This window comes from Limanda limanda, chromosome 3 (assembly GCF_963576545.1).
Source record: "Limanda limanda chromosome 3, fLimLim1.1, whole genome shotgun sequence".
Classification (NCBI taxonomy): Eukaryota; Metazoa; Chordata; class Actinopteri; order Pleuronectiformes; family Pleuronectidae; genus Limanda; species Limanda limanda.
In genome coordinates this window covers 31,730,110-31,744,991 of record NC_083638.1, presented here as the reverse complement: position 1 = coordinate 31,744,991, position 14,882 = coordinate 31,730,110, and the positions used below count along the sequence as shown (strand labels likewise).

Here is a 14,882-nt window from a genome sequence, read left to right as displayed (position 1 = left end):
AATGAACTGATGTCCGAAAGTGGCAGTCCGGCTGGCCAGGTGGACGAGGCTCTGTCCCCCCTCCTCTCTGGCTAAAATCTTTGAGGATATCTGCTAAAAAATCGACATCTATCTGGTTTCTAATAAAAACAATAAGATCGTCTGTGTAGGCAGATTGAATAATGTTCTCACTAAAACAACCCCTGAAGACTGGAATGTATTCTTTGGAGGAGAGGTTCCAGGGAGCGTGAGTAGTAGAGCATCCCTGACAGAGCACATCCCGCCTGACTAATGGTGTCACGTTTAATGTATCAATTGCACAACACATGTAATCACTCACATACACTGAGCATGCGTTTGCTAGTCTAAACAGGAAACATCTGCTAGTGTGTTGCAAAAAGAGCTAAACTACCTAATCCAGAGGCAGAAATGGCAAAAAGTAAGAGCAATTCATCATTGTTAGGTACAGAATTTAATTGCCCAACAGCTGTTGTCACCAAATGTATATAACTAGTTTGCGTTCAGTGCAGCTGGGACTAAAGACACCAGCATCTGATGGGCACAGAGAGTAAACAGGAAAACAGAAGACACAAACACAATGATGTTTATTATTTCATAATAAATCAAGAGCCTACTCACATAAAAAATCAATAATATTGATTCTGGTACAGCAGTAACACTGAAGTGGGATAGACACTTAACAACAATGGCAATACAACTCTACAGAGCATACAATGAATTGGATTGGAGCTCAGCATGTGTTTATGTAAGGAAGTGGTTGATGTCTATAGGGCTAGATATCAGCACAGGTTTCAATGTTATCCTTCATGATTCAATCATATGTCAACAATGTAACAAAACCACTTTTACATCCATCAAGGGAATAATTTGTAGGCAAATACAAAATAACTAAAACATGTTGCTCAATATTTGTTAGGTTTACAGGTGCAACAATTTTGAGTAGAATCATGATTAAAAAAGGTTAGGTATTACAAAGATGGCATCATTAGCAAATTCTCGGACACCATACAATTAGCCTAGATCTATGTTTTTACTGAGAAAAGGCGCAAATGCAAAGATCAGTCTCGGTAGGATTAAGTTTGATCATTCATATAAAAAAATCGCAATCAAATGAAAGTCTCCCAGCCCAAGTCACGAGGGTCAGAGCTCGGAGAGATGTTGTAGTTGTGTTAGTTTGGGCCTTCCAGTATTTATGCTCTATAAAAGGATGTGAAAACAAATGAGTAACAATAGCAGTGTTTCACTGTTGCAGGGCTTGCACGATGGTTCCAATGCAGGGTCCAAAGCCAACCCTGTATCCATCTCCTTGACAGTGACCTAGACAGAAGCAGATAATGAAAGTTGTAATATGAAACATGGGATCATGGAATTCATTTCAGGGATGTTTTGGGCTTTATTTTCCTGCTTCTTAATCATAATGGATAGTTTCCTCAGAGATGAGATTTCAAATAGAAAATGTAGCCACAAGCGGCAATGAGCGGATTCAAGCCTCAAACTATGTTAGGGGCGTGGCCTGTCAAAGAAATTGGAGTATGCAAAAGAAAATTCAGATTAAAAAACCATGTGCACGCACACCGGCACGCAAGATTCATTTTATAGATCACAGTCCTCCTGGAAACGTTCGTACTTGGATCAGGCTCCTATCCTGCCCTATTAACCATAAATGGTCAATGCAAAGCACCTCATGAATATTGAATTATGCTGCTGACCATTGGGTTTCCACCGTGATCATGACAGAGTCACAGCATCAAGCGATGAGAAGAGGAAGTGAAACTTTCTTCCTGACATTAACTTGTTAGTGAGCTGGAGGTGAAGAGTGATTTTATTGTACAGCAGTGATGTCATTAATAAAAAAAATACATTGACTCACTGCTGCTGTTAATGCAGTGAGTGAGAGCGAGCGAAGACGATAGAATGGACGGAGCATAAAATAAAAACAAATCCAATTCAAAGGGGGAGGCAAAGAAAACACACTTTTAGAATGGAATGTGGGGGGACTTGTCGTACCTTATGTTCGTGTTTTAATCATCCAAAACTGCAGAATTATTAAATTCAGAGACAGCTGATATGTCCCAAATCTATAGAATTTAAAATAATTATTATTATCTGCTTGTGTTTGTACTGGGATGGTTCGGTTCTATCTGTTTGATACTGGACTCAGTTCAGCTAAGAAATTACAGATCATCATGGGATATAGAGTCTTTGTGATCACTGAACCCTTGTTTCAGCCTCATCCTTCCATTCGCCTGCATCCAACACGCAGCATTGCACACATTTGTCACCACAGTATTTATATATGCAGAGGAAATCGGACCCATTACCTCACATCAGTGGATCCTAAACCCCACTCTGGGATATTATTTGAAGAGTGAATAGTTTTTCTTTATTTTTTGTGAGTGAACTACAGTGCGCTCTGAGCACTATGTGCGCCTGATGGCACAGTGACGTTCACTGCAGGGATTTAACAGACACTCTTCCTGGATGATACACACAAAGTGTTAGAAGATATTATTAAATCTATTAATGACTTCTCTCTGCAACTCTGCTGCTTATTAGTATCTGAAAGTAATTTGTTGTAAGTTTTTTTCAATTGTTTTGTGTTAATGATGAAGTGGATCAATAATCTGCTTCAGTTCACCTCCGCATATCTGCATCATCATTTTCCAGTCTCCAAAACATTTGTACGCATGGGTCAGAGTTGGCAGAGTTGCAAATACGCAAACTTTCCCGTCAGTTTGATAAATCCCAACGTTTGCCTGAGAAGTGGAGTAAGCACGTCTCAGGCTCTCTACGGTTATAAATGAGACCCCTGGCCCTTCAAGCCTCTAACCCTAAAAATAACATGATGAGGGGTTAATATGCAGCCTATTTTCAGTCACTGAAAAAAAAACATTTTAAAGTCTGAGCCAATCATCTCAGTGATTCTCTGCTTGGGTTTGATAATATAGTTTGAGAGGCAGTTTTTAAAAAGCACCACTTTTAATGTTTCCCCGCTTTTGTGCAGAAGCTTCAGTCTGACCTGTGATGGTGACTTCATCTCCATCCTTCAGGAAGGTTCGGCTCTCTCCTCCTCCCAGATCGATCGTCTTAGATCCCCTCCAGGAAAGCTCCAGCATGGATCCAAAACTCTCTGCCTCCTGTTGGGTGATAGAGCATTTTACATTACAAATATACTGCCCATAGAAAACACAGGACAGAGTTTGACCAAAATTCTTCCTTTGATAGATACGTGTTTATGAAAATGCAGGAAACTGGTCAAATTGCAGCTTTGAAATATAAAACCCTGGTGTGTACTTAATTTCTGCATCTTTTGAAATAAACAAATGTTGAATGTTACTTGTAGTACTTGTAGAAAAAGAAAAAATATTTTTTTATTAATAATTTAGTTCCACAAAAAATATAGATGACCTAAGAAGTACAAGTTGCTGTTGTTTTTACAGGATGAAAAAAGACAACAGAGACAGAGACAACAATACAAAAACAAATGGTCTTACTTAATCATGGTCCCTCAGGGTAGTCTTACATATCAAATAGAATAAACAGTTTAATTCACTGATCTTACAATAAATGCAGACTTACAGGTCCACTGATAGTACCAGAAGCCATCAGGTCTCCTGCTCTGACATTGCAGCCATTGACTGTGTGATGAGCGAGCTGCTGTTTCATGGTCCAGTACATGTACTAGAGGCCGGGAGAGAGACAGAGAGAGAGAGACAAACAGACTTATGACCTCGAGCAACAAGCTGTGACCAGAGGTTCTGAGGTCAAACCAAAGACAACTATGACACTGATTTGTGCGCATACCTCTGCCAAGGTCCGACAGTCTCCTTCTCCAAGCTGTACCATATTTCACACACTCATTAGCCTCCTAAACATGTGAATTATTAACTCTGCCAAAGAGGTCAGGATTCTCCCATCTATTTGTTTGTTGCTTTGTTTCACAAGATTACCCTAAAACAACTGAGCAGATTTCCACAAACCTTGGTGAAAGGATATCGTAGGCTATGGGAAACATGCAGATCAGTATGTTTATCATGTTTTTATCACAGTGATGTACGCTTAAGTGTTGTCTGGTTTTAATGACTTATTTATTGCTATAAAGATGGGGTGAGACAGCTGAGACTGATTGGTTGAGCGTTTATCCACAGGCACTCCTATGCAGTCTCTGACTCCAAATTACATTAAAAGCACAAGATGGCTGCACCCTATCTGGGATATTTTGGCTTCACTTTACTTTTTACAATGGGAGGAAGTGGAAATACGCCATCCATCTTTATATTCAGTATATGGTCGGTCACCAAACTCCAAGAGCAACATGTTTACAGTTGTGATGATATTGAAATGCCCTTTACTTTTCACTGTGAGCATGTCCCGCGTTAGTGTGCGTCCCTATGCACACTTGCTCATTTCCTCTTGGAAAGTGCAGCATCTACATTATTTTCTTTACAGTCACTGTGATGCTTGACAGCAATTAGAAGCTCTGTGCTTGTTTCCTTCACCCTGTAAATACCCGAGAGGAATAAAGACCGAACCACCATCTTATTTAAGATGGTCTTATTATTCATGCCATTTTCTTTCATTTTTCTCCACATAGGTGGACAACCCATGTCAACAGAGAATTGATAGTGAACATAATGGTTAGTTGTGGCCCTACTTTAATGCTTTAGTGACACAAACAATTCTGTGCACTACAAATGTAGCCTATGGATTTCCTTTTGCGTAACATATACATGAATTGGTGTACTGTTCTGTTGGTGTTATGTGTTAAATTGTTTGTAAATTGAACTTTAAAATCTGTGATATCTTCATAATTGTCTGCTTCCACAACAAATATGTGGTATATCTACTGGGCCATTCAAAAACCTGCAGACTATTACCAGAAGGTCACAGTCACACTCACTACCACTACAAAACATGGTGTATCTGACATGTTTAATACTAAGAAAACACCTTTTCATTCTGTCTGATTTACTTTACACGTTATCCAGAGTGGATCTAACTCAGTATTATTCTTACCTTAAAGTTTGAATTGCAGATGGTTGCTGATTCTGCCATGCCCTGTCCTAAAAGAGGAGATAACAAAAATGACAAGCACTTCATGACATAACACATGTACAGTGCTCCTGACATGAAACAGTGAGATATAGTGGAAAGCTGAATTAAGGTTTTGCACATGATAACTACCACATCAACTGTGATGGAAGGTAATGAGGTCTATTTACATCATATAAGTACAGTCTTGAGGTACTTGTTCCTTATAGTAGTTTCATACTTCTACTCCGGTACATTTCAAAGGGAAAAGTTGTACTTTTTATTCCACTGTATTCATCTTAAACCTCAACCTGCTTAACATGTGTGTTATTGCAGCAGCAATTATACAACAAGAATATACAAACATTAAAAACTGGCAGAGTACTTTATGCTGCAAAACTAAATCCACACATTGTTTGTGGGAGGGATGGAAAACCCCTGAGATGTTAGTGGAAAGTTCAGGTGGTAAAATATTAAGCAACATTAGAGAGGGGTGGAGAAAGGGATAGGGAGTCATAAACAGAACTTAATGACTACTCATTACCATGGATCACCTCAGGGCTCTTACTGCTAAGCAGTGTATGTGTGTGTGTGTGTGTGTGTGTGTGTTTGGCTGCACAAGTACAAAGTGAAACCATTACATTTGATTTGATTATAATCCCTTCGTGCACTGTACCTTTGAGGGTCACAAACAGGTTAATGTCGAAAATGTAAGGATCTTGGTGTTGAAGATAGGGGAGGGGCTCTGGATCCTGCAGATATAGGAGAAACAGAAACCAAATATTTAAAATAAATAAAAAAGAATACAGCCTCATGTGAAAGCTAAACTGACGGTTTATGATTAAAACCACACCTGATGGTGCACAGTTGAGTTTTCTCTATAATTTTTAAGGTCTTGAACTTTTATGTAAAGTGTCTTGATATAATGTACATTATGATTTGGGGTAATACAAATAAAATGTAATTGAATTGAATAGTGAGACATAGAATGTTATGTTTGTACTAAGGATGGCGCCAGAGGAAAAGCCTTTCGCTGTAAATCAGGTCCAGACAAGAGTAAGTAGAATCAACTTAAATATACTCTGTTGCATTTAATTTTAATGTCCAAGTGTAGTTCTAATGCAGCAAGTGTGACAATCAATATGCTCTGTTCCAGGTAAGTTACTATCCTCGTCCATATTTTCACTCCTATTGTTTTAATATCCCTCTGTCAGTCAAAGCAAGCTGTGGCCAGAACTTAATTTTTTCTGTCGACACTGTTTTATTGTCATTGATTGAAACTAGTTTTTAGCACAGCTTGCATCAGTATGTTAAACTGCTAAATCTCTCTCATAATGTAAATGTCAAAGCCGCACTAACTGTGTGCGTTCGACACAACTGACTAATCTAATCTACTACAGAAAACATGCACATTAACAAAGGCACTTCCTGGTTAAAGGTCAAATGATTATATATCTAATTTAATATTAGGAATTCTGTTTGAAGTCAAATTTTACGTAGAGAAAACTACATGTGAACTTGTTTTGACCTAGGTAATAATGTGTCAGCTTCTTTTAATACCTCTGAGTGAAAACTAGAATTAGTGGTTAACATGTGATACCTCTTACAACCAAGTGGAAGTTTACATCTATGGCTGTCCAAACTCATATATGTATGCACTTACCTGGATAGGGTTGGGCTCTGCGAAAGGTAACAGTGCCTCCATGGGGACAACCCAAGGGGAGATTGTTGTCCCAAAGCTCTTGCCCAAGAATGGACCCAGAGGAACATACTCCCATGCCTGAATGTCTCTGGCTGATAAGAAGCAAAAACATTACGGCAGAAGGTTGTGACAAGAGCAGGGAAAAGTTTGGTATCACTAAAAAAACAGAATGTTAACTAGTAATTGGTATTAAAAAATATATATACTTGAGTAAAGTATTTGATTAAACGTATTGAGTTACATCCCAGTATTCTCACATAAATATCTATCTATCTATCTATCTATCTATCTATCTATCTATCTATCTATCTATCTATCTATCTATCTATCTATCTATCTATCTATCTATCTATCTATCTATCTATCTATCTATCTATCTATCTATCTATCTATCTATCTATCTATCTATCTATCTATCTGCATTTTTCTGATGTACATATTTTCCATTAATATATTTATAAAAATGTCTCCAAAGAATTATAATACAATAAACCTGACATGATAAATAATATGCTATATATTTATTTCTTTATGTACAACACATTATGGAAGGTTTGAAATAATAAGTTGTAATGTAATCGCTGCTCTGAGACATCTTTAGCGTCAAATCAGTCCACATCTGACTTCACACATTTCCCTGCTCCTCACAGACTGTGGATGAATTATGCAGCTGGGATAAGGAGTTGGGGTTTTCTGACAGGGCCTGAGACTAAATGAGAAACTACTTAATTCCACTTGGGTTTTTCTCTGATCACGAGAAATTTGTGTCATGACTTTGAATATTAGATAATGAGTTTCTTTCAATTTTCTTTGTGTTTAAGTTGGTGCTCCATATTTTCTCCCTGAGTTCTCAGTTTTCTATTTTATTTTGAAGTTTTTACTCCTCATGTACAGTATTTCTAGCTTAACTTCCTGTCTTTGTGCTGTTTCCAGCCCTTCAAATTGTGATCATCTGTACCTGTTCCTTACACATGCGTTTCACTTTTGTTCAATTATCTTTGCCTTCCCTGTGTATATACACAGGGAAGGCAAAGAGACTTATATAAGTCTCTTTGCTTCTTGATTAGTTTGTCTATTTCACCCGTTAGTCGTCATGGAACTTTTTCGCTTTCTCTTTTCCTATTTCTTCTTCATGTTCCCAGTGTCTTCTTTTTGCGAGTGTTTTTTACGTTTAATGTCCAACATTATGGTTACCAGGGCTGTATCCATCTGTGAGGTTTACTGTGCACCTACTTCATAGCCATAACTCTAAGACCTTTTAGAACATTTGACATGTGAAGATGAAGATGGCTCCTCAGGTATTTTTTGATCTTTTCATTACATAATCTTAGGCATTTTAAAGCGATACTGTGAAATCCATGCTGTACATATACTGTATGTATACATTAAATTACAATGGGCATTAAGTCATGTTTAACACATGAAGTGACAGAGGAACTGGAGGATAAATCCCCCAAAAATATTTTTCAAAGGTCAGGTGTAAAATGGTATGGTCGCCCTTATAATGAATTATTGGAGAGGAAACTGTTTGTCATGCTGTGGTATCACAGTTCAGCCATAAGGAAGGGATATTAGAGAGAATGACAGTCAGAAAACAACAACACCATGCACGTCTCCTCCAGAGATTCCCAGCCCAATCAATAATATTTCCACTCATGTTTCTATGAGGACTGCCGCGGCCACTTCATCTGAAACATTTTCCATCTGTCTAAATCGGAAGCGACTGCATCAACATTTATAATGCAGAGCTAAATAAAAGAAAGTGTGTTTTAAAGTGAAGTGTCTCTGCTCATGAGTTATCTGGCAGTGATTTACCATTAGCGTCATCACAGAACCAGTTCAGACATCAGACCAGTCAAAACAAACTTTACTGATATGAACACATTTGGTTTATTGTTAAACACCTCAACATTTTAACCTTTTACTGAGCTCTGTCTAATATAAAAGGCCAAAAGTTCCTCTAAAGCTCCAAATCTTCTCCAAATCACTGCACATGTTTAGAAACTATTCATCTGAGGGCCCATGACGGTTCATATCATGATGCTGCTGGTGTCATATGTTTTGCAGAGACTCTTACCACTCCAGTCATTCATCAGTACCATGCCAAAGATGTGTTCATGGGCTTTCTGGATGGGAATGGGCTCCCCAAGCTGATTCCCTCCTCCAACAAAGAAGGCCTTATCCAAGAGCAGAAGCAATTTTAAAATATAACAACAGTGAAAAACTGCTAAGCTATTGTGGATCAATATGGATCACGAAGGCATCTCAGGCCTTTTTCTCAAGCATGTAATTATAATACTTGGAAAATAAATAAACACTGTAATCACCATCTCCAGCTCAATGTCCATCTGCTTAGACGGCCCAAACACTGGAGGTTTCGCTAGCAGACAGGAAAAAAAGAAAACACGGTTATCACTGTGTACTTAAATCAACCAAAATCTGTTCAATAGTCACATCCTCAAAATTATTTTAAATTTGCCAACACACTGCTCACTTAAGGGGGCTGAATATGGACTTATTAAATGTCCAAGGCCAAGCAGTGAACACAACAATGACAGACAGTATCACACCCATGGCCAGATAAACCTACTGGAGAACTATTTGATTCCAGGTGTGTTTTGTGGTAATATAATCACACACAAACTGACAACACCCACGTAGAGAGCCAAACCAAAATGATGGTCTTGTAACTAGATTTTGACAGAAAAATTTGAGCAAATCAATATCCATATATTAACGCTAGATCAAATGATGCTGTATAATGTGAAAGGTGTACTCAATATTGATGAACCCATAGGGATTCATCCGTAACTATATAGTTCCTCTCAGCTCTACTGAGGGTTCAGCATCTTTCAGCTCATTGTTTTGGTTGTTCGAGTAGCAGCAGGTTGTCTGTTAGAAGGCACTGATAAGAGCACTGTACATACACGTCCATCAACAAACATAAGTATCTTACTCTGGTCAGGTCTCATCTGGCCTGAGGGGCGGCGAATTGGGGTCCCAGAAACAACCACGGATGACGCTCTGCCATGGTACCCCACTGGAAGCCTCAGCCTGCAAAACACAACGGCCAAGTTACCACAGCAGAGACCAAAATGGGAAAATCAAGTTCAGTTTGTACTTGGGCTGTGTTGACTTATGTATGTTAAATATGCTCTCAATTGTATATACTTAGCTTCAGTTTATGTGGAAGCAGGTGATGTGTGATGACTAGCCAATAAGAGATGGTGTAAATGGCACAGGATCTGTGTGTACTACGTGATCAATAAAGTTTTCCTGGTCTAGCACTGGGTGTGCACAAAGAACACTGTCGCAAACTTACTCTTCTAACAGGCTGCTGTGCCCACAGTTCAGTGTTAGTCTACAAATTGTGCATATATGAATGAGAATTCACAGAGTTTTAAGGATGATGAGCAGAGATTGAAAAGGGGGACTATGTGAGATGTCTCTGCTCTGCCCAGGTGATCTCTGGGAAGTGAAGTACAGAAAAGCAACAGCAATGAGAGCTATTAAGTCAACAAGCTGTACAGACAATGGCACTCTCAACAAGGATACAGATGCAATTCTGACACTGAAAGACTGAATCGTCGGGTGGCTGGTCGGACAAATGGCAGAGGGGTATGTTGAACAGGGAGTAATTCAACCAACACAAACACTTCTATCAGTGTAGTGAAGCACTGCACTCTGGGGAGGCGCTCAGTGGCTGCAGTGATGAGCAGCTGCCTTCTGGGCCCCAAAATCACACTGTGAGCTGAAGCTCAATAAAAAGCTCTGTAAAGCACAGGGAAGCAGCAAACTGTTCATGAAGGTTCACTGGGGGTTCATTCCTTTTTACACTGACAAATACTTTTCACATTGTCAATTGATGGTGCATGGTTGATGTAAATATATAGATTATTTCTCAGAGCTAGTTTAAAACATGAATAAAAGAACCATATCAAACACATCAGTCGGATCAATTTCTTTTTCCCTTTTGGTCTCCCTTTTTAACGAAAGGATTCAAATACATGTGGTCCATTGCTAAAAACTATCTTGCCCCCTTTAATTCAGACATGAGTCTGACAGGCATGATGAACAACCTGCCTGTCAGCTGCTAAACCAAAGTGTTTACAGAGAGGCCGAGATGCCTCAGCCACCTTAGCACTCCTGCCATGTGGGACGCGGATTAAATGAAGGCTGTCTATGCTGCAGGAGATACTGCCGGGAATGTGATGTGAACTCCACCACAGCAAGCATTCTCAACGTCTGGTGCAGTAATGTCTGTTGAGGGCCCTGTTTCAGCGTATAAATGCACACTGATGCTCTTGAGGCCCAAATCAATTATAACTGTTTTCACAGAGCCAGTTTCTCAGTATCTATCCCAGCACTGGGGAATGCCTGGAGGCCTCCTGGTGAGCTTTGAGTTTATCAGTTTGTTTGAGTGAGAGTGTACCAGTTTGGCATCAGAGCGTTCTCCTTTCCCCGGAACATAATGCCGACGTTGGTGGCGTGATCTTTGGAGGAGTAGAAGTCAGTGTAATCGCCTGTGAAAAATACAGAGGGAGAAGAACTGAAACACACACATTTACCCCCTGGACTTTATCAGCACAAACCTGAATAATGGAGGAGTCAAAGAAACAGAATTGTGGTATGTGGTTAAACAGCGCCCCCCTGTGCTTTAAATCCACATAACTATGAGTCTGTCATTGTGTCTTCCTATATGATGTACAAAATAATAAAATAAGACATGATAGATCTTGTATGTCTCTGTGCACAAAACCAAGTTATCAAGGAAATTATTTTCCCCAGTTTAGCAAATAGGAATTTATATTCCAGCCCGTGGCGTGTCATGACTTCCTGTTATCCCAATAAGCACCACCAATAATAATAAATAAAAATAAATAAATAATAATCAGATTATTAGAGCAGTCTGTAGCCAGAGCTGTTATTTTGGGGACTTTTTTCTGTAAGCACATTTTAGTTATTCTTATAAAGAGTTGAATTGTTATATCAAATAATCAAAATGAGGGGAATTTAGGACAGGATGGGAAGGGAGTGTCCCCGGTTCTTTTGGAAGTGATGCCCTTGGCAGCTGTTGACATTAACACATACTGACAGTTCACAGCAACGGCAAACAATCTCTCTCCAAAGGTGAGACACGTCGTGACATTAAAGACTGATGACACTGACTCAAACAAATGCATTATTCAAAAAGTATGAGGGGAAATTAACTTTAGAGATGACGCCAAGGGGCAGATCGGCTCCGTTTTATTAGATTCGCCATTGATAAAACATACAACTCTGATGACAGGATTTATACCATGATATGACTCACCGATGTTTGCAGGAAGGTGCATAGTGGCAGTGCTCTGATGTACAAATGCTCTGCGTAGACAAGGACAAAGACACAAAAACAATGAACAATGAAAATGCCTAAGATCAATTAGCAAATAAATAAAGCTAAAAGCCTTTTGGAGAGTTAAAATATTAGGCTGAGTTTCAACACTACAGAAAATTATTTCCCAGAACAAGGACACTGACCTTATGTCTGAACTATTTACTGTGTGACTCAGAGAGCATACGTGACAGGAGATGAATAGCAACAGAGACATTTATATAGATCACTCTAATCCCCTTGCTTGCACAACCATGGCTGCATGAGAAGCATATATAAATCAATTCCATTTGTCTTTTTTGGACTAGACTAGAAAATATGATGACAGCTGTATTTATTGAGCCAATATGCCCAATGATGGCTGTGCCAGCAGTGTTTGAGTGTGAGGTAGAGAAAGTTTTGCATTGTTTGGATATGTGTTAATGGGTGGATGGCAAAAGTGTACTACAAAAGGACTTTGAGTGGTCATCAAGCCTAGAAAAGCACGATATAAATACACACAATTATCTTTTTTTTTGCTTGAAATGTTTAAGCTCACATGGTAGCCTACATCTGACCACACCCCACTTTGTCCTTAGCTTCTGATGATGACCTGCTGTGATCTCAGAGACAAGGTTGTGAAGGTATGTGCATTTTGTAGACTTCTGCATCTGCAAACACTACACAGACCGACCTGCTCCGAAGGCTGATGTCATCTCTCAGTGTGCTATCATTGGCTGACAGCAACACCTGCAACGTCTTCCTGGCCTCTCTCCAGGCCTCATAACCAAGAGCCATGAATGCGTTAAGTGTGGGCTTTTAGGGAGACAAGATAACAAACAAAATGTAATATATTAAGTAGCCCTTCTTGCTGACACTTTCATTGAAGGACAATGCATTTTGGTAATACCACCACATAGGTTTTGGGCAGAGCCACTAACTTGACACACAAATGACATCTTGTGGCAGGTTAAAGGTTATTATTATTTTGAGGCGTGGAAAAATGTGCATAGGAAATATTTACATATGAGCAATTCTCATTTTTACATGGAACAGATTAAACACTGTATGTCCAAACATGGCAGCCCAATCCAATGAAAGCTGCTGATTCAGCACATGAATTGCAATAGACATGATCATTAGTTATTTTTCAATCTTGTTCAACCTGGCTGAGCTGCACAGAGGAAGATAACATTTCCACCACGTTATTTAACAGCTCAGTCTTATAACCCATATAAGCAGATTAGATAAACTATAATTGTATAATATTATGTACAAGTTAGTCATTAAATTATCCAAAAGTGTATAAATTGCTAAATCGCTCCTGCTTGTTCAGATACAGCATAAAAACGAAGGTAATATATTTTTGCTTTCATGATGTTAATCCAATATGATAAAACAAGCAGAGGTAGCTCTGTGGTATGGGCGCTTGGTAGTTTGGTAGTACATTTTGTTCAGATGTCTGTAATTCTACCTAAAGTAAATTTCTTCTTGTAATATTGTGGTATTGCTACTTGTACTGAAGTACAGGATATGAGTACTTGGTACACCAGTGTCTGTGGCTGTTTGACCAAATTTGAAATCTAGTGGGAATTGGAACTGCTCTGTATGCCCAATATAGGGTTACGTAACCCCTCATCGCCTTGAATCAGAGTCAAAACTAAAGTTTAAAGGGTTTTAGGGTCATGGGACTCACTGGGCTTATTTTGGAAGGCGACAAAAGGACTTTTTTCAATAGCGCTGTTAATGTCATACTCTAAACTAAAAGATTTGTAGTACTTGTCATTCATGCCTGGCAAGAAAATTATTGCTCTCTCAATAGTCCTTATGATAAAACTTACCTGTTCAAAGACATCCTGATGTTTGGAAAGCACAGGTCCTTGAAACAAGGACTTTATTACACTGAGGTCCAGAATCTGGTCTCCAATGGCAACACCAATACGATGTTTGAGCTGCGGAAAAAGAGAACACTTTGACGTAACTACAAATAATAGACTGAATTTATCAAGTGGTTATAAATATTCTTATAGTTTGTGGTATTTCCTCCAGAAAACCATGCATTAATCATTTATAGTTGCAATTTGTGCATTCATAAACATATATTACCTCTGTGTGAGATGTGTACTGGCTGCAATCCTTTTGTGTGGAATGGCCCAGGCCCCGAGTACACTCACAGCAGGCATACACGCTGCACCACACATGCCAGTACACTTCTAGAAACTGCAATTGTGACTATGAAGATAAAGTTCCCAATTGAAATCAAATTCTCCCTCATTAGCCTAAAGTTATCCAAATATTTTATTTTGAAAATCTTGACCAAAGGTCCTCAGTGGTGTCTGTGTGACAACACTCCAGCTTTATATGTTTGAAAAGTCAGCAGAACAAAAACAAATGACACTTACCCTGTCTGGTGATGAGAATATACCATAAGGCAGGTTTTGGAAGGAGAAATCAGAAGCTGCATCAACTTTTATAAAAGACATCTTCTCTTTGGCTGTGGTTCTCTACTCAACCTGACTGAGTTTCTGAGCGACTCAACAGCAGCAGTAAACTCTTCCAGATGTTTGGACAGGCCCGCCTCCCACTGCCTAGCCAATCACATGCTGCCTGTAGTATCCTCCCTAATCTAGCCCTCTGGTAGTCAAACAAGCCTGGTAAATGACTCAGCAAAACTGTAGTGCTGGCTCTGACCAGTTTCAATGGTTGTAAGTAAAAGTTTTAAGAAAAGGACAGAATTAAAATAAGATTCTCATAGCAGCTATTTAATTAAAAAAGAAGATACCGGAAACATTCCAG

General features: G+C 39.0%; 1 protein-coding gene across 2 annotated transcripts; it reads right to left on the bottom strand.

The window, feature by feature from the left end:
* Positions 1–565: 565 nt before the first annotated feature.
* Positions 566–14,643, bottom strand: fah (fumarylacetoacetate hydrolase (fumarylacetoacetase)). Of its 2 annotated transcripts, XM_061068138.1 has the most exons (15): positions 14,489–14,643; positions 14,193–14,318; positions 13,928–14,038; positions 12,781–12,902; positions 12,048–12,097; positions 11,166–11,256; positions 9,690–9,787; positions 9,061–9,113; positions 8,811–8,910; positions 6,695–6,825; positions 5,708–5,783; positions 5,017–5,063; positions 3,580–3,681; positions 3,020–3,137; positions 566–1,317 (listed from the first exon to the last, which is right to left on the bottom strand). In XM_061068138.1, exons 1-15 carry the CDS (start codon positions 14,567–14,569, stop codon positions 1,241–1,243), a joined length of 1,383 nt encoding a protein of 460 aa, XP_060924121.1. In that variant the 5' UTR covers positions 14,570–14,643; the 3' UTR covers positions 566–1,240. The 2 variants fall into 2 exon arrangements, with proteins under 2 accessions (XP_060924121.1, XP_060924122.1); XM_061068139.1 differs by lacking the exon at positions 14,193–14,318 and having other exon boundaries at positions 14,489–14,641.
* Between the last annotated feature and the right edge of the window lie 239 nt (positions 14,644–14,882).